Genomic DNA, 23,252 nt, shown 5'->3' on the forward strand with positions numbered 1-23,252 from the left:
TTAAGCCACACCTGTCACTTTTTCCAGAAGACACAGACAAAAGAAATGTACACAAAAGAAAAACAAGAACAAATATAGTGGTTTTATTTACAGAGCTGCAGAAATCTATGCTACAAAGTGAGAAAACTGACGGAAAGGCGAAGCAATCGGTCATCTCATCTACAATGTTGGGAGGGTTATAATATCCACTTCCTTTCTTCGGTGATGTGACACATTGCTGTACAGTTTCCTCAGAAATGCTTTCAAGTTTTGTTCAGCACTGGAGAATCTTGCCCCTAATGAAAGACTCTTAGAAGTCCATTGAGCTATGAGCCAGGTAGTCTTTCCTTCCAATGTTGGTGACCTGCTTGGTCTGCATGGCCTCCAGCTTGGGACAGTCTGTAATACGATGACCAAGACCACCACAGAATGTACATCCTCTCTCGCCTGAAGAAAGAAAGAAGAATCTGATGTAAGGAAAGGATTGTAAAGAATGCAACTGGCTTCAGTCATATCACACGAGGCAGTCAATATTCAAAAAGAAACCAAAAAACATGATTAAGAAGTAGCTATTGAGGTGGGACAACTCGCCTCCGATGTCCAGCATGGTCTCGTCTCCGGTCTGGAGTACCTGGAGGACTGGAGGAACTTTCTGCTTGGCTTCAACAAGCAGAGCTTTCAGATCCATCAGAACGGATTCATCTATAAACAAACACATAGACTGGTTAAATTTTAACTGTACTTAAACACTGATCCACCTAACTAAATTTATTACAATAAGTTATTTCCCATTAAAAAGCCGGCACCACTTCAGCTATGCCATGCCTGTATGAGTAAATTACCATGTTTAAAACCATACAGTGGTGTTTCAAAGACATCCAGTATCTGTAATTACTGGACAAACCTTAACGACGTTACTTTTTTACTTTGGTCAGCGACATAAATAGAGCATGGCTTACACTGGCTAGCATTCTCAGAGAGGTTACTCTCCCTCCTTAGTAATCAATCTAATTTTATCTTTAGGTTGTGTCCTTACCGCAGCCTTTATTGATGAAAGTTGTGGCAATTCCAGTTTTGCCCGATCGTCCAGTTCTTCCTATTCTATGGACTGAAACGGGAAAATTTTGTCAAATCAGCCTGAGAAATTTTAGAAGAACTAACAAATACGTGATGAAGGTAAAGCCATATGCATATTATTCTCTTACCATAGTTTTCTATCTCTTCTGGCATGTCATAGTTCACTACATGCTGAATAGCTGGGAAATCCAGACCCTTGGAGGCAACATCAGTGGCCACTAACACATCTTTTTTTCCTTCTTTGAATGCTTCAATGGCTTTTGTTCTTTCCTCTTGATCTGGAAAAATACAGAAATTTATCTCAATAAAAACAACATTTTCTAAGAAGCAGAAACAATTCTGCATCACCGGAACCCATGAAGCAGAAACCATGAAGGTGACATTTGCAAGAAAGATGGCATCTAGTGGTGATGATGAGCAACTACAAAACAACAAAGATATGGCTTTGCACATACTAAATACATTTACCAGCCACTTGATTAGGTACACCTGGCAGAATTTCAATGCAGTCAGGCATGCAGACATGGCCAAAATTACTTGCTGAATTTCAAACTGAGCATTATGTAAATGACTTTCCGCATGAGATACTTACTGGTACCGAAAGTGCTGACTTACTGGGATTTTCTCACACAACCATCTTTAGGGTTTACAGAGAATGCTGCCATCCTGCCTTATATCAACGATTCAGGCTAATGGTGGTTGCACATAGAGACACAATTTGGGCCCCTTAGTGCCAACTGAACACTATTTAAACACCACAGCCTACCTAAATATTCCTGCTGACCAAGTCTTTCCCTTTAAGACCACAATATATCCACCTTCTACTTGCTGCTTCAAGCAGGATAAACCTCCAGGTTGCAAAGCTCAGATTATCTCAAGCTGGTTTCTTGAACATAACAGTGAGTTCACTGAACTCAAATGGCCCCCACAGTCACCAGATCGCAATCCAACAGAGCACCTTTGAGGTGTGGTAGTACAGGGGAGTCACATCATGGATGTGCAGCCGACATATCCGCAGTAATTGTGTGATGCTATTGCAATCACGTCAATATGGACCAGAGTCTTTGAGGGATGTTTCCAGTAGCTTGTTGAAGTTGCCATAAAGAATTAAGGCAGCTCTGAAGGAAAAAGGTTCCAAGGTTTCATGGTACTAGCAAGGTGCACATAATGAACTGGCACTCTGACAATGATTTAAATGAAATATTTAGACTCTGCATACCTTTTCCACCATGTATGGCCACTGCCTCTACTCCTTTAAGCAGCAGATACTCATGGATGGCATCTACATCCGCCTTTTTCTCAGCAAATATCAGCACCTGTCAGAATGAAAAAGGACTTGTGACGTGTTGCTTTAATTCTTTATAAGAACTCTTTATAAAAGTGTCAAACACGTGAAAGTACGAACTGGAGGAGATGTTTTCTGGAGACACTCTAAGAGGTACACCATCTTAGCCTCTTCTTTGACGTACTCCACTTCCTGCACACACATAAAAATATTTATTTCATTAATATTTTTACATATGCATTTGGAAGGCAAACCATATCTGTGACTGAGACAAACGACTATTTTAGTGAAAGATAAAGTCACCTGGATGACATCCAAGCTGGCAGCTCCTGCTCTGCCCACGTTAATAGTAATGGGTTTGACCAGTGCACTCTTGGCAAAGTTCTGGATTTTCTTGGGCATAGTGGCACTGAAAAGCAGGGTTTGTCTTTGACCCTAGATTAGGAAACAAACAGAAAGCAAATGTTTTCATGAAAAAATTGGCATGAAAATAAAAAATCCAGCATCAACTGGAAGAAATATTTCTTTGCAACTGCTAGTAGAGCTTATATTATGAAGAAATGTATTACCTCTGAAAGTACTATGACTACCTGGAAACTGATGTCTCAAAAGCAGTTAAAGTCAGACTGAATAGAGAACTTTAGTGAGTGCAGTAACAACAAAAAGCCTATTGTACTCTGCCAAGGTGTGGATTTGTGAAACAAGAAAAAAGGAATTTATTGTTATGTTTGAGAGAAGCAGAGGAATCTCAGTTCTCTAGTGTAATAAACATTATGCTGTCTGGCCTTGGTAGGCTGGCTTTGTAAAGCTACTTATCTGGTGAAGGATAGAGCAAGCACAACACAGAAAAATGGATGAGGAAAAACTACTGCAATAGTGCTGTAACATTTAAAAGCTAGAGCCATGAAGGACTGCCTCACCTTGAAGTAAGAGAAGATGGTTCGGATGTCTTCTTCAAAACCCATATCTATCATCCTGTCAGCTTCATCCAAAGCCAAGTAGCGACAGATGTCCAGACCCACCATCTTCTTCTGCAGCAAGTCCATCAATCTTCCAGGTGTAGCAACCATCATATGGACGCCGCTTTAACCAAGACAGAGTTGGAGAGAAAATTAGTCCACAACATCACATGACATTTTGGCTTTTTAAAGTGTAGTAGTGTAGTACTATCAGTGTTTAGGTAGTAATGCTTTTGAGCTTTATGCATGCTGTACGTTAAAGCACTGATTCAGGAACACGTCACTTTTTTTGTTCCTCGCTGAACGTTAGGGCTGAATCGTGCAATTTTTTGCTTGACACTGAAATGGGAATTCTGGTTGAAATCCAGATTTTTTTCACAACACCTTCAGCTGTACTTACTGTTTTACTACCTCCATCTGCTCCTTGACAGACATTCCTCCGATGCAGAGGGCTGTGCGCAGCTGAGGAGCTCCCTCCTCCTCCAGCAGCTTGCAGTAATACTCTATGATGCCATGTGTCTGCCTCGCCAGCTCTCGCTGCAATAACACACCGGGTTATAAAACACACATACAGGATTCAGGAGTCAGAGGGATGAGAAAAACAGAGGTTCTCAAAGCTAATGTCATCTTTTCCAAAGGGCACGAAAAATTCACAGTGCATGAATATTTGAAAAGGCTTTGTTTCCTCTATTTAGATCATAGTATGCTACAACTGCCCATAATTAACAGTATTGGTAATTACCTATATTATTTTTTTATGTTACATTTTATGTTACAGTGGAACCCCGACTTACGAATACCTCATTTAACGAAAAATTCAAGTTACAAAGGCACTTAACGGCAATATTTCTGCCCGTGTTACGGCAAAATGCCTGTGTAACAAAATCCGTTGGCTCTAATTGGCTGAGCCCAGAATACCCACAATGCCTTCCGAATCATGTGACAACCCCCTTGGCTTTCGTACTTGCGCTTCGCTGTTCCACTTGAACGATGTATTGTTGTTGCAGTTAGCAATTAGCCTATAGCCCATCGTTCACTCAAAAGGTGCGATGGGTGCTTCGACTTACGAAAATTTTCGACTTACGAAAGACCCTCGGGAACGAATTAATTTCGCAAGTCGGGGTTCCACTGTATCATTTATTAATTTGGCAGTATGCACAAGTTCATTAATCAAAATGATATTTATACAGCTAATATATAATTATTGTTAATGATCAATTTCCAAATTTTAAGTTTTACAAAAAAGCAGAAACATTAGTAAACTACTTGTTTTGTTTTTTTAAATTGAGATGCCAATTGTAGTGTTTTCTTACATTCCTGCACAGAAAAATTAATTTTGTGGTTCAATGTTTTTCTTTGTCCAGTTTCTCAAATTTTTCAAGGATGTATTTTACATCATGCCGAGATATGTCAGGTTTTTCGCTAATAGCTCTTTCGGAATCACCTCATTGGTGCAAAAATATAATTTTTATGAATGTCAAACTGTCATCTTTGGGAGTTATTTGCAGGCACTGTTTTATTTGTATTGAATTAAACCTGCCTACGACAGTAAGCACTATCTTCAGCTATAGTTTAGCTAAGGTTTCTTTTTAGTAGCAAGGCCTCTGGAAAGAGACTTTGCTGCTGAAATATACACTTTGAGTATTTGATTTTGAGGAGATAGCACTCCTAGAGTACAAACATGAAAGTGGCCCCACATGAGGCCATTTTCTCTGAGATTTCACCCTGAAGCCCAGAACAGCACAATGAAGGTGAACATTTTTTAATGTCCATTAATCAACATCTTGAACTCTATTTTTAAAAATATATATTATTAGTAGGTAATTTTAGTAAAAGTAATAGTTTTGGTCTAAAAACCATGAATGTGCATCAGTGGTACATTTTAAGAAACGAAGGAATACATTTATCAGATATTTAAATTTATGTGAAATGACCGATATAAATGTGCTGATTATGTTTTTCTTACTGAAGGACAGATGATAAGTCCATACGGTCCCTCTCTCTTAAAGAAAGGCAGTCTTTTCTCTTGCTCCAGCGCGAACATGATGATCGGCAGAGTGAAGACCAAAGTCTTTCCTGATCCAGTGAAGGCGATTCCAATCATGTCTCTACCTGAAAGACTACAGACAAACAGGGTTCCTTTAAATGTACTTAAAAAATAGAATTTACATTACAGCCTTTGTATTCTATTTATACATACACTGTTGGGATTCCTTGTATTTGAATTGGTGTTGGGTGGATGATTCCCTTCTTTTTCAAACCTTTCAGAATTGCTGCAGGAAAAACAAACACAGATTTGTTGTCAGTTGATGATCACTGTGAACCATGAGTCAGTGTTTTTGATGTACTGGGCAGAGTCCGCTGTCACCTGGTGGAAGCTTCATCTCTCTGAAGCTTTTGATAGGAGCTGGAATGCCGTCGCCATCAACCAGGATGTGAAATTTCTTCCTGACGCGCTCATGTCTGGTGTCTGGCATATTCAGGATGTAGCGTGGTGCTTTCCAGCTATACAATATATTTGGGACGAAAGAATATTAAAAAAGAAACTACAAAGAGAAACTGACTACATGGAATTCTGTGATAAGGAGCTTACCTTGTTTTTATAGGATCATCATATATGATACCTTTGGCCATTTCCTTCACAGACATCAGAGCTGGCAGAAGAAGAGAGATGAACGTTGCCAAAAGAACTTGTGCAAATTCAGATAGTTTACCACACTTTTCCCATGCCTACCAACATCTAATTCAAGAAGGCTAAACAGAAACCATTAGTTTACCTCTGCCCTCTGCAACACTCTCCAGGATCTTCTCCTCCTCTTTCAGCTGCTTCTCTTTGGCTGATTCCTTCCGAGCTGTAGGTATAAAAATAAAAACAAGTTAAGGTCATAAAAAACTTAAAAACTGAATAGTTAAACACAGAAGTATCAGACCACAGAATGGGTCTACTTTGAACTAGATACCTTCTGCCTTTTCCTTGAGGTGTTGATGCTGGTCGAGGAGACTAATATGGGAGCGTGGACCAAGAGCCTCATCTTCATCCCTCTGTTCCTCCCCACTGTCCTTCTGTTCTTCATCCACCGCTTTCCCTCGCAAGCGCAACATCTTTTGTAGCTATAAGTCAGAAAAGTTATAAATGTATTTAATTTTGATACATGTCACATTTTTAGAAGTTTCATTTATTAGAAAAAAAACTGCAGTCAATGTGGATCAACCAGATCTAGTCAATTTCTCCAATCTACTCAATAAGGTCAATGTTTTCCCACTATGAAAACAAGAGTTGGCAGTTACTACCTGCATAAAACTCAATCAGAACAATGTTCAGTAACTCACCATTTGCTGTTTTCTGATTTTGACTGGAACATATGGAACGTAGTCGTCATCCTCCGATCCTTCTGAGCCAGTCCTTTCATCCTCGTCATGGGATCTCTGTGAAAATATATATACATATGCTAATTTACATGTTATCAGCTACACAGCTGCCTTAGTGTGTCTCTGTTATTCTCTAAGAGATATTGGCTCTCCACAGATACAACCAGGACCTTTGAATAAAACTTCTGCCACACAGAACATTATGGAGCACAAACCTGATGATATAAAAGCAGTCTGATGATGGTAGACTATTGATAGCATCCAAATAACAACCACGCTCTTATTTCATAAAATTATATTTACTGAACATCAATAGACACTCAAATCATATGCTTGCGACTAGTACATGTATGTCAGCGGTGTTGGGTACAAGGCATTATTGTAAGCATATTGTATCACACTACTATACTAACCTACTAACAACTTTTTAAACAACAACAACACATTAATGTGCTTGTGTTTGCGTGTCTCTGTAAGCAGATGAGCAGCAGCATTCTGAGCCACTTGTAAACGTGACGGTGAAACCTGGTCGATAAAAACATAAAGTGCATTACTATAATCAAAGCAAGTGGTCACTAATCCATATTACACTCTCGTTAAGCCACAGAGATAAAAGTCAGGATGTGGGAACAATTTAACATCTTTTTCTTCCCTACAATAGACCGATTTCACTTCCCGTAGGGAGAAGGAAAAAGGTGTAGAAGTCTACAACTTTACAGAAGTGGAAATGTGAACATTGTTTTTATTTTATTTCACAAAAGGACAGGAGCACGATGGTAATCTTGCATCAACTGCATTATACTGCTATCACAACACTTGCAAACATCTGCACAGCTAGCATGCTAACATGAAGCTAGAAGAGAACCCAGAGTGATGTCTTGATGCATGCTAAGTCATCCAGGAATCCCAGAAAGATGATTCAGATGAACAGAATAAACTTTCTGGCAACTCAGAGTTATGTTAAAGTGGAGTGTCAGCTGATCCCAGCTCAGCAGCCAGAACCTGATCGTCAACAGGTAACAAAGGCAGTGATGAGCAGTCATGCTTTGTAGCATCCATTTCTACATGCATCTACAGTAGAAGTCTCTTTCTTATTGTTGAATCATGAAGACTGAACTTAACTGAAGCGAGGCCTACAGTTCAGCCACACCTAGGAAGGTTCTCCACCAAGCTTTCTCCGTTTCACTATAATGCCTCTCACTGCGGCTGGCTCTAGTAACCCTTTTCAGACTGTTGGACGTCAGTGACTTTCTCTACATCATAGCATGATGCATTTCTTGTTTTCTTGCCCCAAAAGCTCGTTACTAATCATAATTATTAAAGAATGAAATCTAATTTTTAAAATATTTTCAAGTTTTATCCTAATTTTACATCCACAGGGCCACATTTATGCTGTCTCTTACTATAACCACTTGATATCGCATACGTCAACTTTACGTCTTTATAGTAAATGTTTTAGCACTGCATCATGGCTAATGCTAATAGTAGCGATTTAATAAAAACGATTGTACAGAATTAATATGAACCGTCTGTTATTCAACCACTTTAATTTGCTTCTATTAAGGTTGCCAAGTGAGCTCGACTCCAACAGATAGCAAAACGACTCGAAGATTAGGTTAAAGCTAGCTAATGTTACCGTTAGCTAACCCTGGTTAGCGTAGCATCTTTAAAGTATGGCTGTTTAACTTACCTTTTGAGGTCGGTTTTCGGTCTCCATTTTATTTAAGAATAACCTAACGTCCCTTTAAATGCCTTTGCTTCGAAGTTTTTCGGGAAAATACGAAAGCATACAATTTAACAAAAGTATCTAATCCGCATGTTTACACAGTACGCAGAGGAGAGGAAGCCTTGATACCGGACGGAGGGCTGGAAGGGTCAAAACTTAGCGAGCAATTTCCCAATCACGAAGCGCTTCAAGTAAATGCAGTAAAAGAGAAATGTAAAAAGCAAACACCACACTTTTTGTCAAAACTGTATTGTTTTTAATCTTTCCGAACGAAAGATTTTTCACAGTATCAAAAGTGATTTTTTTTCTTAAAAAAAAGAAGAAACAAGCCAACATACACTTGGCTATTACTGGTATAGTATAAATCTACATTCGAAACATTAAGATAATCTTCTCTAATTGAATATAACCTGGAAAGCATCAGAGATATTATATTAAAACAAAATCTCAGCACAGATTCAGGAAAAAAACAAAACATCATTCATTTCAATGAAAGCCATCAGCTAAAACATTGATACTGATGTGAAACTCAAGGCCGGTGTCAAAACCAAAGGTCTCCTTTGTGATATTTGCCATTGTAACATAGATCAAGATTGGGGTCTCACTGGGTTAGCTGAGGTGGAGGGTGCCATCGAGGTCACAGTAAAGGGAAAGTGAGTAATATGGTTGGAAAATGCATCCCAGACAGAGCCCATGACTAGGGCTCAAGTGGGCAAAAATTATTCATTCAGTATGTACAACAAACAAGGTTTTTTGTTCCAGTGGCAGAATGAACATTTCACACTGGTGTACTGTTACTGCTGGGATTCAGAAGGGTAAAAAAGTGTTTGAGAAACCGTGTTCAAGGGTGTCCTTTTAAAGATATACACATACAGAATGTATACTGGATATCACTTATAAGAGATAATTGTTCAAGACTAACATCACAGGAGGACTGACACTGAAGCGACAGACACTGAATTTTGGGACAGTGTTTAGATTTTTCTTTCATGCACGTCATGCATGGGGATGTATCTGCAGGGATACTTAACTGGATTTGTTTTTTGGATGTATTCTGTTGGCCAAATAATACATTTAACAGAAATGTATTTTAAAACATTTTAGTGTTGCTGGTGTACCAACTGCCAAACATTCATTTCATAATAAAACAGGTTGGCAGAAAAATCATGCATTGTCACTTTTCGGTAATTGATTTTCTTTAAAATGAACATTAAACATTATTCCAATTCAAAACTGTGAGCAACCAGCAGAGGTACTGCGGCTTCTCTGCAAGTAATATAATGTAACTGTCTCCTCTGCTCCAAGAAGAGAAGACTGGTACGAGTGTTTATAAGACACATGGCCTCTAGTGTCTATTTCGACTGGTGGAGTGGATTGGAAAATAGAAATGTAGGACGTAATGGATGAGCACCAAATTCAATCAAGTGGAATTCAGACGTTTAACGACGTTAAAATGTCTCAGATTTGTGATAAAAAACATTTATTTAATGTACGGTTGCTGATTACATACTACATACTTAAGCACATGGATGCAGTTGATTCAACAGACTTTTTTTTTTTCCACTTTTGCATCTCTTACTTAGTGAACATTGCAAATAGTAGCAGAGGGTAGAGTTGGCTTTGAGTATGATCCCTGGCTTTGTTAGCCACACGTTTCAGTCTTCTGAATGGAGAGTATGATTTTGAACCAGGGTCCCTTGGCTTAGTATGGAAGAGAAGAAAACTGGGAATGAGAGATGGCCTTGGGCCAAATAGGGCTCTACCGAAAGAGTTTGTGGTGGGAAGTTTTTTTTTCTGGCACTCGTTCAAGTTATTGAGCTGCATTGGAAGAAACCTTTTTGAGGCTAAAGTTGGACCAATTCACTGCGACCTTCTGGCGAGTTTGCTTTGCAGAATCCAGGCAAAACCTACAGGGAACAAAAGACAAACAAGAGAGGGGAAAAGGTCATGTAAATATAACAGCTGAGCTAAAATATATAAACCCCCCCCTCCCCCAAAAAACTCCACGTATCTGGACATTTATTGTGATGAGCTTACCGTTTGAAATATTCCACTTCCCGATCGATCTCATCCATTTCTGTTGGATCCACATCTTTAGGGAGAAATACATCATCTACAGTATAAACATAAAGAATTGAACATCAAGATAATTTAAAAAAACAGTAGTGATTAAGCATGCAATTACAGTTACTTTTCCATACCAATTGCACTGTTGGATTTTTCACCCTTGTTCTTGCTCTTCTTATTTTTCCCCTTGGACTGTTGCTGTTGTCCATTCGCTGGAATAGCGGGTTGTGTTTTGCTCTCTGAATCCTGCTCACACCGGCCTCCTCGTGTCTCTGGGTCGCTTTTCCCCCTTTGTGCACTCAAGGGGCCACCGTTTGCTCCATTTGTTGCATATTTGGATGGTCTGCCCTCTTCAGATTTCTTAGGCCCATTTTTCTGGTGGTCTGCGATAAGCTGGGGCTGTTTGTTTCCAGACTTTGAGCCACTAGATGCCGTTTCTTTAGACTCATTGGTTTTCTGTGCCTCGTTACCAGAGCCGGCTTTGGTTGGTTTGTTGGAATTTTGCTCTGACGCAGACTGTTCCTGTCTCTGCTTTTTATTCTTTTTTGACTTTGCACCATTGCTCCCAACAGTTGTGTTCTTAAGATCAGAGGCGTCCTCTTTTGATTTAGCTGTCGCTTGAGCTGGCACCTGTGGTAAATTGTCAGATCCAGTGGAAGTGCATCTTTCTGGTGAGCGAACTCTTATGAGCTTAGAGAGACTAGGGGTACTGTGCAACCGCTGGATGTCCTTTGTAGTTGCACTAACCCCTGATGCAGTGGTGGTGCTGGTGGTGCTATTAGAAGATGAGACAATGTTTGTGTCCTCCCATCCGTTAACCAGGTCCAGGTGGCTTTTAAAGGTTCCCAGCGAAAGAGGAGAGAGGTCAAGGTCTATCTGCTGCAAGTCAGAGGAACCATTCAGATGGGACAGTAAATGGTTTCCCTCCAACGTGGCTGCTTTCTTTGGGAAGTCATTGACATCCAGATTGAGGTCGTACATACTAAACGATGCCCGGATTGAGTCTTTGATGGTGTTTTTAATCTCTTCTAGCCGACTTGTGAGAAAACTATTAACGCGTTCAAGTTCCAGCTGAGGCCAGTCTAGCAACCGACTGGCTTCAGAACCATCAGGGATGGGCTCGTCGATAGGCTCAGATGGATTGGAGTGGGGGTCACTGCCTGCAGCGCCCGTGTTGCCCTGCTGAGCTTTTTCCTACAACAGACATGGTACAGGTAAGAAAGTGAAAACGGTACCCACATAGACACTAGGACTCTGTACTGAACACTTGCATAAAGTTAAAATATATACCCTAAAGGACTTTGTTGATACTGACCAAAATGTATCTAAAGGACTGAGTATTAGAAAATACCCAAGCCTGAAATCAAATATCTGTAATCTGTTATTATATTGTCACTTACAGTTGCAAGAATACTTAATTACTCAGAGGCGGTCTTATCTCACCCAAGTCACAACAACAGAAAAACATATTCTGACAAAACTAACCACACAAAAAGCAGTAGTGTTTATGTCTTCATAGAAGACGCTGAGTAATTCTCAGTTCAGTCTGAAAAAAAGTCAATGGACCTTTGTGCTAATGAGTTCTTGAAAAGATAAGACTCAACGGTTCTAATTAAGGAGGGGAGATTGTAAGCATGGGTTGTACAAGTGCCACTAATGGTAAATAAAGGCATACAAAGTCTGGTTATCAACCACAGTGACCTTTTAACAAGACCTTAACCTCCTAGGACCTGGCGTCCACATATGTGGACATCACATTTTGGGTTATGTAGACCCAAATACTCAATTTTGCTCTACAAGGGCCTGATATCCACTTACGAGAACATTATACTGCCACTGTTCTATCGAAATTTTAAACAAATATCCTCATATGTGGCTCTCATTTTTCTTAGAAACAAAAATCAGGTTAAAAAAATCTGGTAATTCTTTGTTTTTACATTCATCAGGTCCCAATCAGCCCAAATATCAAAGAGAAATTAAAAATGCATGCTGTGGAAGAGTTCGGGCCTTAGGAGGGAAAAGGAAGAATTACAGTAATGTACAATGCTAGAAAAGGCTAAAAACTATATCTAGAGTTTTGCTGGAGTTACTCAATCAACAGTAAGGGCAACAAACAGAGGAAAAGCAGACCATTCTCTGACATTTAGGAGAGGTTAAGCAATACAACAAGACAATGAAACATTGTGCATATTTATATAAACCAACGAATGGTTGAAAAAGAAGACAGTTTTTTGGAAGAAATCAGAGTCCTCAAATGAACCCTGCTGAGATGGTGCATGTTCAATTAATATGTCCCAGAAATAATGAAAGTTTGGTAGCAAGGGACAGTCCAAAATCTACCTCATCATTCCCTGCTCCACAAAACAAGTACATTGTGTGGATTTAGTTTAATCAAACTGATTTTGTCTATTGACTGAGAGAAGGATCAGACCACATTTTATGAATATGCAAAGATCCTGGTCATTTCAAAATTTTTAGCTGCAGTGTCTCATCTAAATTTAAAATATTTTCAATAAATCAAACTGTCTTTGATGCTATCTAAGAGGAAATTTTCCATCATTTGCTTCTCCATCAATTTGCACTTACTTCTTTGCAATGTGCTTTTCATCACTTCTTCCTCCCACATATAATTAATGAGGCCCACCTACCCATGAGATTACACAGGATTAGCATGTAACTAATCCAGAGTAAGTGTTTGCAGATTTCTCCTGCTGTTTGCACTGAAATCTCATCTGAAGTCTATTATTGAGCTGCTAGTGTCTAGTTAACCTTTCCTATTCAATAAGAGGAAATGTTATTGACATGGGTCTAATAGATTCCATGTTAAATATTAAAGTTCGCCAAATAATCTCAGCTTTAGACGTAAATAAACATGACTGAACTATAACTGAAAAACAGAAAACAACACACATTCAATAAAATTACCACACCTTTTTCTTTTGTTTGTGTCGAGCCCTTTTGGCAGCCTTGGCACTGTTGACAGGTTTGGGCTCAGAACTGTTTATAAAGTCTAGCAGCTCGTCCACGTCCCGGTTGTCGATGGCACCAGCCACTGTCAGTTCTGAATCTTGGCGCTGCTCCTCTTTACGCCGTGTCAGTCGTGAGCGAAGCTTCTCTCGGATCTCGGCGTAGTTTCGGCTGGTCGGTGCAGCTGGAGGCTGTGAGCAAATAATATTTCACAATACTGAGCTCTTCTCACAGAGTCACATTTGATGAATGAAAAAGCATACCTCTTTGTTAGTAAAACTTTTAAAGTGGTCGATCAAACCGTACCGCATTGTGTCCAAAGAACTCGCAGTAGCAGCAGTCGCAGTACTTCCCGTCTTTCTGATTTGTGGAAGAAGAGGCGCAGGAGCTCCTCTCAGAGCTGCTGTCTTCATCCTCACCCTCCTCCAGCTCAGACGAAGGGTGGCATAACGTCCCATTAGTCACCTTGTGCCCCTTACATGCTTGATCCCTACAAAAAAGAATGATAAACCCTTAGGATATAATTGTTCTCTGAATAAACACAGCTAAATAAGTGACAAAAAACAAGGCTGATTATTAAAACTCACCTGCATGCCCCAGGTGTTACATGACCTACATTGGAGGTGGCTACTGTTCCCGGATTGTGCCCATTACAGGAGTGGTTACAACCCACGACAGACGTGCCCAGTTTGCTGTGTTGTGCGTTCACAGCGGGAATGTGGGAGTTTTTGCACGGGCTGGGTTTATGGACAGATGTTGGGCTATCTGGGCTCAGAGAATTGATTTTGGCTGCGGGGCCGTGGAGGTTTGGTACCAGAGGGGAGAATGGCGCGTGCGCTGCGACGCCAGTGCCACAGGAGGAGGTCACGTGGCCGTGCTGCCCAGAGTTCGGCTTTGCGGGTAGGAGAGAGGAATGCTGGGAAGACAGGCCGGTGGGACTGTTGGGGGGTACCGATAAGTCTGTATGTTGATGGTGGTCACTGGGGTGGAAGGCTTCACCTGGACAATAACAAACCATGAATATGAATGAGTCACAGGTCACACATACAGAATCATCTCTTTCTAAAGTACATCAGTTAATTTTCAGGTCCACTAATCTTTTGACTGTAAGCTAAAGTATCCTATTAAAGTTCACTTCAAAGATGAGCTCAGAGCAAAATACAACTACAGGCTTGCAAAGTCTGAAAGAACAGTTACTGTGTTTTCTACAGTAATATATAATTAGGTGTTTCTATTAAAGGACAAAAATAAAGAAACAATTAAAATAAAAATATCTTGTTAAACCTAAATCATTCGCCTATTATACACTCTTAACTTTAATGCTGCACATTTTGATTTGAAACTTGAGTTTTCTTCTTTGCTGGCTTTAATAAAAGCTCCTGAACTCATTGAAGAATAAAATTACCTGGTGGCGTTGGTCGACGGCACATGGTCTTGAAGTGCTTGGGAGTGGTCTTACAAAGGTCTGCTGAGGTAGAGAGTGCGTTCCCAGCAGAGGATCCACTGGAATTCTGGGCTGATGGGTGACTGTAGGGACATACTTTGTTCCCTGACGTTTTAGCCGATTTCCCTGGCGCTTCATTAAGTCCTCTTTTCTCATGACAGGTTGAAACTCCTGTTATACCTGCAGACATTTAAAAAAGACCGTTACAAATAAAGGGGAACAGTGCTTTTAACTTTCACCATGGGTAAATATGAATTTACCGCCTATGAGCAGTTTGTGTTTTAAAAAAATAACTCTCTTTTCTTTGGAGACATGTTTTGACATTAAAAAGGAAAACAGCTATGTAAAACATTTTCAGTCCCGAAGCATAAATCCCTTTCTGCTAGCTAAAATAACATCAAGACAGCACTAAATTTTAATAATTTATTTAACATGCTTATTTCTGCTGTGCAAAACTGACTGCACCTATTACTGGTAATCACACACACTTGCCAGGAGAAGTTACAAATCCGCGTAACATAATGCCTGCCTAAACATTTTTTGCTATATACAGCGAAATATAATTGGGATGCCAATTAGGATGCGGGTAGTGTATTTCACAGCTAAACACCTCTCCTACAGCTTCATTCTTTCTTAATTAATTTAAGAAAAACATACCAGTCTATTTTAGAAGGAAACAGCCGCCTTCACAAAGGGCATGGATCATTTAACTAGTCTTTCACTTACTCCTCTTTAAATGCCATTTGGTGCCATGAACCATCCAAATATTTAACTAGAAATTCAATCACATTTACGCAGCAGGGAAAGGGTTTTGAAGGGAGCAAAGAAAAGTGAGAAATCAGACAAAAACAAAGTCATCTTAGTTGTTTGTCAGGTCTAAGTAATAAATCACAGCCTAATGATCCATTCCCACTGAATGCATCATTCATCATGTGAAATGGGAACTTTAAAAACAGTTAATGAGACTTCCTGTGAATTGTGCATAACTCGCAGCGTTAGAACTTTAAAATTGAGGATTAATCCAGTTGGGAAGCGAGGCTGACTCTCAAAGTTTGTTAATGTCAATATAACTGAATAAACATTAAAGTCTGTGGCTTGTGTCACGTGCACAAGTCTCTGCACGTGCCTCCTTGGATTTTTATACATGGTTATACATGAGAAACTTGCTGTTCAGCGCTGTTCACTGTTGCATTACTGTGACGTTACACTTCACCAAGCTCTTGCGCAATGGGGAATTGTGGAGTTTCTGTCTGTTATTCTGAAGTCTTGCCCTTACTAAGGAATTAAAAATAAATAAATAAATAAACTGAAATGAATGAAATATTTGTTCCTGCTAATCATCATAAACCCAGTTCACAGTATGAAACTCTTTTATTTATCCTGTTGTTTAAACAATTTAGTTAACACACTTGTACTGTGTTTGAAAATTAGTATCATTAAACAGTTTCTTACAATTAAGTAAGATTTATCCAATCAAAAATCGCCATGCACCTTCCTCTCTTGATTTCTTATATTCAGATTTGGGGATTTTTTTGTGTAAAAATATAAATGCAATATTTCCTAACTAAATATTTTGCATTCTTCTCGGGAACAGAAATGTAAAAACTGTATAAAGCCTGATTAATAACTTGTGTTTCATTCTGTTTATACACTTGAGTTAAAATGCTATACAATGCATATTTCTACTTTGAAATAAAACAGGCAAGGTGCTTGCAAGTGTGTAAGTGCTAATGAAATGAAGTAAAAATGAGCTATGATGGATGTTTGCGTTCCATTAAAAGCAAAATAAAAAATGTTATGGGAGCCAAGCAGCGTGGTCTACCTGTCATGTTTCGCTGATGCGCGATGATGCATTAACCCATGACGACATGTTCCAGGATTAACACTTGAGTTTTGGACTGTGAGGTCTAATAATAAATGCTTCTTTCTGACTAATCAATATGATTAAACTGAACTCGAGTTTTGCCAGCATAACTCTTTCACTTTGGATTTTTGACTGATGCTGATATAACATTACTATAATATTACAACCAAAAGATGTAAGTAATTCCTTAAAAAGAAAACTATATACTTTGCACATAATAGATGAAATCCCTAAGAATGAGCCATTCCTCTGACATGTGGCCTGAATACCTGCACATGTATCGATGAAGTGTGTCTTCCAACTGCTTTTTTTACAAACGTATTTATAACTTTCTATTCATTTACTTTGCTTTAGCTGTTGTTAATCCCACCATCAGTCTTTCCTACTGCTGAGCCATCGAGCTGTATAACCCTGTTTTCATTCCATACATCTTTCCTCTCTCTTGTTGTTACACAAACTAAATAGTACCCATGATTTCCTTCTCAACATTGTATAAATGATGACCTTCACAGGCAACTGTATTTTAAAAACAATTTCACAGTCTTTACATTTTTTAACATTAAAACATTACTGCACGTCCTATAATGCTGACTTTTAATGAGTGTAATCTTTTACATCGTGCATTTAAGTTCTTCTATGATCATTTCGATTAACAGCTGAACAAAGTGACCTAAAATGAACCTCACACACAGTACTGCTAAAACAGCCAAGGAACTAAATCTAACCAAAATTCTGTCCATTTGCCAAAACTGAAGCTTGCAACACAGCCTGAAATTCAGGATGGTGATGTTTTCAGCGTTTATTGTCAGTCGCTGCATGCTTTTCTTTTACTCTGTGACGACAGACCTTGTTGTGAGTGTGAAGAAGTGCTGTGGTTGCAGTGTTCCCCTCCGTTGGTGTGGGCAGAGTTCCAGAGACCCGACAGTTTGTGAGCCGACAGGAAAGAACTCGGGTCCCAGTCCACAGTACTTTGCTCTGGGTAACCGTTCCCACAGCTCTGGGACTTACAGGAGGAAGAGTGTGACAACGGTACCTAAATAAATAAACAAACAAAAAGAAAACACCCCAGTATAAATCATGTGGCTGCAAACAGTGTCTTGCAGTTTGGTAGCAGCTGCAACTAACTTGCAGATAAGCAATGAAAATCATTTTACTTGCGTGTTTTGCTTTAATACTTAAGAAAAAAAAAACACATATTAAAGAATGCTTTAAGTCACCATAAGTCACTTTTTTGCAACTCTGCCTGCTGTTCTCATTTTGAAACTTTTAACATTTAACCCACATGTCAGCAAAACGTCATGACCACGACACTCATCAGCAGTCCAGCTGAAGTATTGTGATATATTAAGTTTAAAAAAATGCTTTCCATGTAAATTATTTACAAAAATAACTAACAAAGAAAGCTTATTGGCTGCTTCTGTCTTACATATGCAGCAGAGATTACAGAAAAACCAAAGCAGACAATTACTTTCCTTCATTGCAGGCTTGTTTCTGTCACATTAGGAAAAAAACACCAGAAGAATCATTGACCTTGGTAGACCTTGTGCTCTCAAAGTGCCTTTCTGATCACAGTTATGGTTAGAGGTTCATATAAACTCATCCTAGACATGAATTACATGGTAATTCTGGGGTTTTTAATGACTTATTTGAACTGTTCTTTTGCCAGGATGTAATTGGGTGCATAAACAATAACTTCGTGCACAGCTTTAATTTATTTTGAAATTTTCTCTAATCCACACATGGTCAAATTATACATACAGTCACTTAAATCTTTTAAGGAGTGAATGCTGAAGCTTCTACAATGTGTTTTAGCTTGACAAGGCCATGGCTTATTAATTTCTCGTTAGTAATCACTAATCACAGTTGACTACAACTTTACCTTTGTCAGAATAAGAAGGATTTGTTCAACAAAACTCAGAACAATGGGAAAGTCCAAAGAACTCAATGAAAATCTAAAGCAGACAATTTTAGATTTACACCTCATGCCTATGATGAGTGTACGTAAAATTCTAATCACAATTTATATATCTAGCAGATATGAACAAAATTTTTTAAATATGAATGGGGGGGGGAAGCACCCTTAGTATCTGTCTCCTGAACTGCAGAGTGCAAAGCTGGGTTTCCAGCAGAGAAGTTGTTAGACCAACTGCTGCTGCAGGGTTAACGGAGCATAATCCACCTGCAAAACTGCATATTGGTTGGCAAAGCTGGAACAGCTGTGTGGTGTAGATGCGTGCTTCACACTGCTGCAGGTGCAAGAAAGGATAAAAGTGACTGGTTTAGCCTACATAATGAGGGAATATAAGTGGGTGGATATCAGCTAAATGGTCTCAAGCCATAAAAATTTCTTGTTTGTTTTTTTTTTTTACTTGTTAAAGGTTGTTTAGTTCTACCTGGAGTTTCAGACTGTTTTATATGTGTACAAAACTGTTAACAGTAACAGCAGGCAAGTTAGGTTAGGTCTGTTTTGTTTTGGAACAGATCAACAGTAAGGATGCCATAAAGGTGACAACCAAACGCAAGTCAGAAAGATCGATTTAACACTTGGTGTCCCATTTGGGAATACTTGGGATTTTGGTCTGTAGAAGACCAAGACTGTGGAACCTTAACTGTCCTGACTGATTAACAAATAATCCAGAGATAAAAGCTTCACGTCATAGTTTCCTAATGGTTTTATTATCTTCACAACTCATTCTGAGGAAAAGATCCTTGTTGTTCCATGTTACTGAAAGCAGAGCTCTCTCAGAACCTCAAAGGTTCATTCAGTAAAACTTAATCTAATAATTATACTTGCTTATTTTGTCAGTTGTAGGTATTTAGATCTTTAGTAACAGGTTTATTTGTGGTATTGGTTTGCCCTCTTGTGGTCATGATGTAATATTTAAATAGTTCCAACCTGTGTGGCTCTTTTGAGCAAATAAGTGACCTCTGGCACCTTTTGACAGCCCTAACAGCAAAGGTGAGATTTAGAGAGATTTATTTTGCAGAAACAGTGTTGATGACTAATAATGAGGTAACCTCAGTAGGATAAAGAAACATAGTTTAACTAAACATTAGTAAACAGAGGCTTTGAAAAGTACTCAGACATGTGACCCAGATCAGTCCTGTTTTATTTACCGGTGTTGGCTGCTCCTGTGTGCTCCGCTTCTCCTCCTCTTCTACACTCCTGCAGCAGCTCTGACAGATCCACAGAGGCACCTCTCCCAGCAGGGACTGAGATAGTGAGGGCACAGCATCAGCGAGCTTACGCCCTGGCGCCTCCCGCAATAAAGCTTGGGAGAGCGCAGGCACGGCGTTGGCCAGCTTCGTTCCATGGCCCCCGGGAAGCCCGTTCACAGAACTCGCTCCCCAGTCCTTAAATTCACGATGGCACAGGAGACAGCAGGTGTGCATAGGCTAGGCAGAAAAAGAGAGAAGAAAGCGTTCCATATATAAGATGTGTTGACTGATTGATGCATATAATCGCAACAGATATCACAGACTAAAACATATATTAATTAAGCTCATAATACTGTGCACGCAATACATACCAAAGTGCTAAAAAGCAATGACAAAGATCAAATTATTTCCTCGCTGGACCTTTTGCAAGCATTGTGTGACAGAACCATCATAAGAAAAAACAAAACAAACAAAAAGCAAAAAGTAACACCACAAAAACAAATAAAAATAACAATAACAAATAAATGTAATTTAACCATCATGTTAACTTTAACACATAGTAAAATTATGTAGTAGATTCACTCTCTGCAATGCTCCACGCTTAATCAATCAAGGTTTGTGCCCTAGATCAAAGCCTGAAAAGCAAACTGATTATGCTTGTAATTCATGGTTTAGGGGGAAACGATTCAAAACACATTCAGTCAGCTCAAAATTAAACTGCATCCTTAACGATCAATGTCAAGAAACTTTGGTGTTTTGGTGATTTTTCTAGATAAATGTTTAAATGTTCAATGAGGGTGGATTACCTATCTTTAACCCTTGTGTATAACATTCACAACCATTCTCTCACCATTACAGTAGGGGGATATTTCATTCAATACTCTTGCACCCACAGTCCCTAGACTTTGATTTAGATGAGGGAAAAGTTCTCCTTAACAGGAAAAAGCAGGTGAGAAAAAACTAAAGATCAATTGGAATAATATGTCTTTTGCAAAAGGGACAAACATCTAGAATACCAGATTACAAACATATTAGAAATATAAGCCAGAGCTAAGCAACTTTCAGGAGACATCAAAACATGTGCTTATATGACTGTAGAAGTGCTGTGTTGCCAGTTTGAAGGTACAGTTGGCTATATCCTATATAGTGTGGTACCTTAAGAAATCATGAATAGAGCTTCTCCATAACAGTTTACATAAAAATGAACATTCACTGTTATGCTAGGACTTAGTTCGATTATTTTTGGTACAGTACTAAAAAGCTCTATGGAAAAAAGCTGATCGATCCGTTTAGGGGCTTAAGTTTGCGTTATAAAAATGTAATTAACAGGTCCCAGCTGCAGCGGACAGGTTGCAGGTTATAAAGCTCAGGCCAGGTGTAATATCAGCTGGTTGTTAATAAGACAGTTTTCCAGCCTGCAGATGGATAAATTTTATTTATTTATTTTAAGCGGTTACCCTCAACATCAAAGACACTTCTGATTCAGCTAAGCATCATTAGCTCACAAGTTAACTGCTTATACTGAAACTTTTTTACATTAGCTCCTGTTACAGATTGATACTTGATTCTGGTACGACAAAAAACTAATAGGAACTAGTCTGACAGCTCCCCTAATTGATAACCCGTTATGTTTCAAGTTTTTAAGCTAATTAACTGGTTGATTAGCTAGTAGCTGGTTAGCCTCTGCTGGCTGAGTAGGTCCTGTGGAGGGGATCAAGTGCAGGCAGCAAGCACGTTTGCAGCACGCTAGCTGAAGATGATAGCTTGGCTAACGTTAGCTGGGCGGATGAAGTCTTGTAAGCGATGGAAATGGGACGACCCTGCCCGAGGTACAATGTCACCTGTCCGGTATAAGGGACTGGCTGCAATGGTGATCACAGTGCCTAAAAATGCGTCTGGTGGGAACTATTCTACTCGGTAAGTTGAGCTTAATATTTATTTAATTACAATTCACACGACATAAAGGTATACATACATCGCTGCTAAATTACAACTAAAATAGCTTCCCACCAAGAAGCGGGTGCATATAATTGCACCTCTCCATGATTGAGCTGATAGAATAGAAGCACAATGGAGGATGCTTGGATTAGCTGAGTAGTGCTAGCTAGGCTAGCTAGCCTATTTTAAAGGCAGCGTTTGGCTCGCAGCTAGCTACCTGGTTCGCCTTGGTAGTGGGAAGCCTATCCAGCCCAGCATCTCCGCCGCCACCGCCAGCTGCATCGCCGGGAGAGACGGGGCTCTTCGGAGCGGTCTGCTGTCCAGGCACAAGCTCCTTCTGGGCGACCCCTTGCTGCTTGCTTTTCTTCCTTGCCATTACGACCTTGTTTATAGTACGCTTTGACCAAGTTTGCACCAGTTTCGGTGATTTTAAGAGCACACTTTCGTTTCTTCTCGGACCTCAAAATGTTCTCTATCTCCTCCAGTCAAGACAACAGTCAATATGGCGGAGGACTCGCACACTCAGGAGTTCAAAGGTTAAACATACTGCTGGCAAAGAGGCTTCACTCCCGCATGGAGTATGCGGCTGCAAGCATATTCTCGCGGTGAAGCCAGGGGCCGCCATATTTAGTTAGGCAAACGTCTCCTCCCACTTTCCATTGGTATATATAATGTTTATTGAATTTTTTATTATTTATTGTCTTTATTGAGCAAACTGTAACACGTTTGAGTGTTTTCTATCCTTAAACATTTTGTTATCGAAATAAAATGTTTAGACTTGAGCTGTTTTTAGACGTTGAGGGAGACAGTGAAACTGAAATATATGAACTGAAATAAATGTGTAAGAGTTGGTTTGGTAACGGGAGCTACCTCACAAACAATCATCTTGTTGTGAAATGTTATCATTGACAATGTCGATAAACAAAATTAGAAAAATAGTGCCGTGTGAAAGACTTTTTTTTCAATAAACTTTATGGAAGGACAGGGACCAATCAGTGTTAGGTGCTTTCAGTGCTTTCGGAAATATTTTGATGGAGGTATAACACAGATATTGTTTGTTATATATAAAGAGTACAATTATAGCATTATTTCTTGGTTTATCATTTGCATAGCATAGGATTTTACATAAATGCTAACATAACATTAGACATATGGCGCATTCTAGGTTGCAAACAACGATTGTACAGATTCCACCAAAACCCAGAATTCCCTGGATTAAATGAGCAAATTTGCCATAAACGACTTTTAGAAAAACAAACAGACAAAAACACCACTACTTAGCAATGCAAGTTGAACATGAAGGGAAATATGAAAAATAATTTGAACAGAACAAAAAGCGCTGACGCTATCCTGCTGACCATTATTTTTCTGAAGTTCAACTTTGACCCTAATAAAAAGACTTTTCAGAAGAAAAGCAT

The 23,252-nt window shown here is 39.3% G+C and overlaps 2 protein-coding genes across 2 annotated transcripts; both read right to left on the reverse strand.

The window, feature by feature from the left end:
- Nucleotides 1–61: 61 nt before the first annotated feature.
- Nucleotides 62–8,560, reverse strand: ddx41 (DEAD (Asp-Glu-Ala-Asp) box polypeptide 41). The gene is made up of 17 exons (XM_082558215.1): nt 8,360–8,560; nt 6,631–6,726; nt 6,261–6,411; nt 6,078–6,152; nt 5,894–5,954; nt 5,669–5,805; nt 5,501–5,573; nt 5,267–5,420; nt 3,701–3,837; nt 3,262–3,424; nt 2,645–2,776; nt 2,462–2,533; nt 2,276–2,372; nt 1,185–1,334; nt 1,016–1,087; nt 571–681; nt 62–426 (listed from the first exon to the last, which is right to left on the reverse strand). Exons 1-17 carry the CDS (start codon nt 8,384–8,386, stop codon nt 290–292), a joined length of 1,845 nt encoding a protein of 614 aa, XP_082414341.1. The 5' UTR covers nt 8,387–8,560; the 3' UTR covers nt 62–289.
- A 1,361-nt stretch (nt 8,561–9,921) lies between these two features.
- fam193b (family with sequence similarity 193 member B) lies at nt 9,922–22,888 on the reverse strand. Its single transcript, XM_082558203.1, has 10 exons — nt 22,052–22,888; nt 19,855–20,133; nt 17,584–17,770; nt 14,835–15,053; nt 14,017–14,428; nt 13,736–13,919; nt 13,393–13,620; nt 10,597–11,656; nt 10,433–10,508; nt 9,922–10,302 (listed from the first exon to the last, which is right to left on the reverse strand). The coding sequence occupies exons 1-10, from the start codon at nt 22,208–22,210 to the stop codon at nt 10,206–10,208; spliced, it is 2,901 nt and encodes a 966-aa protein (XP_082414329.1). The 5' UTR covers nt 22,211–22,888; the 3' UTR covers nt 9,922–10,205.
- Between the last annotated feature and the right edge of the window lie 364 nt (nt 22,889–23,252).

This window comes from Aulonocara stuartgranti, assembly GCF_965226115.1.
Source record: "Aulonocara stuartgranti genome assembly, chromosome: 2".
NCBI classification, from domain to species: Eukaryota; Metazoa; Chordata; class Actinopteri; order Cichliformes; family Cichlidae; genus Aulonocara; species Aulonocara stuartgranti.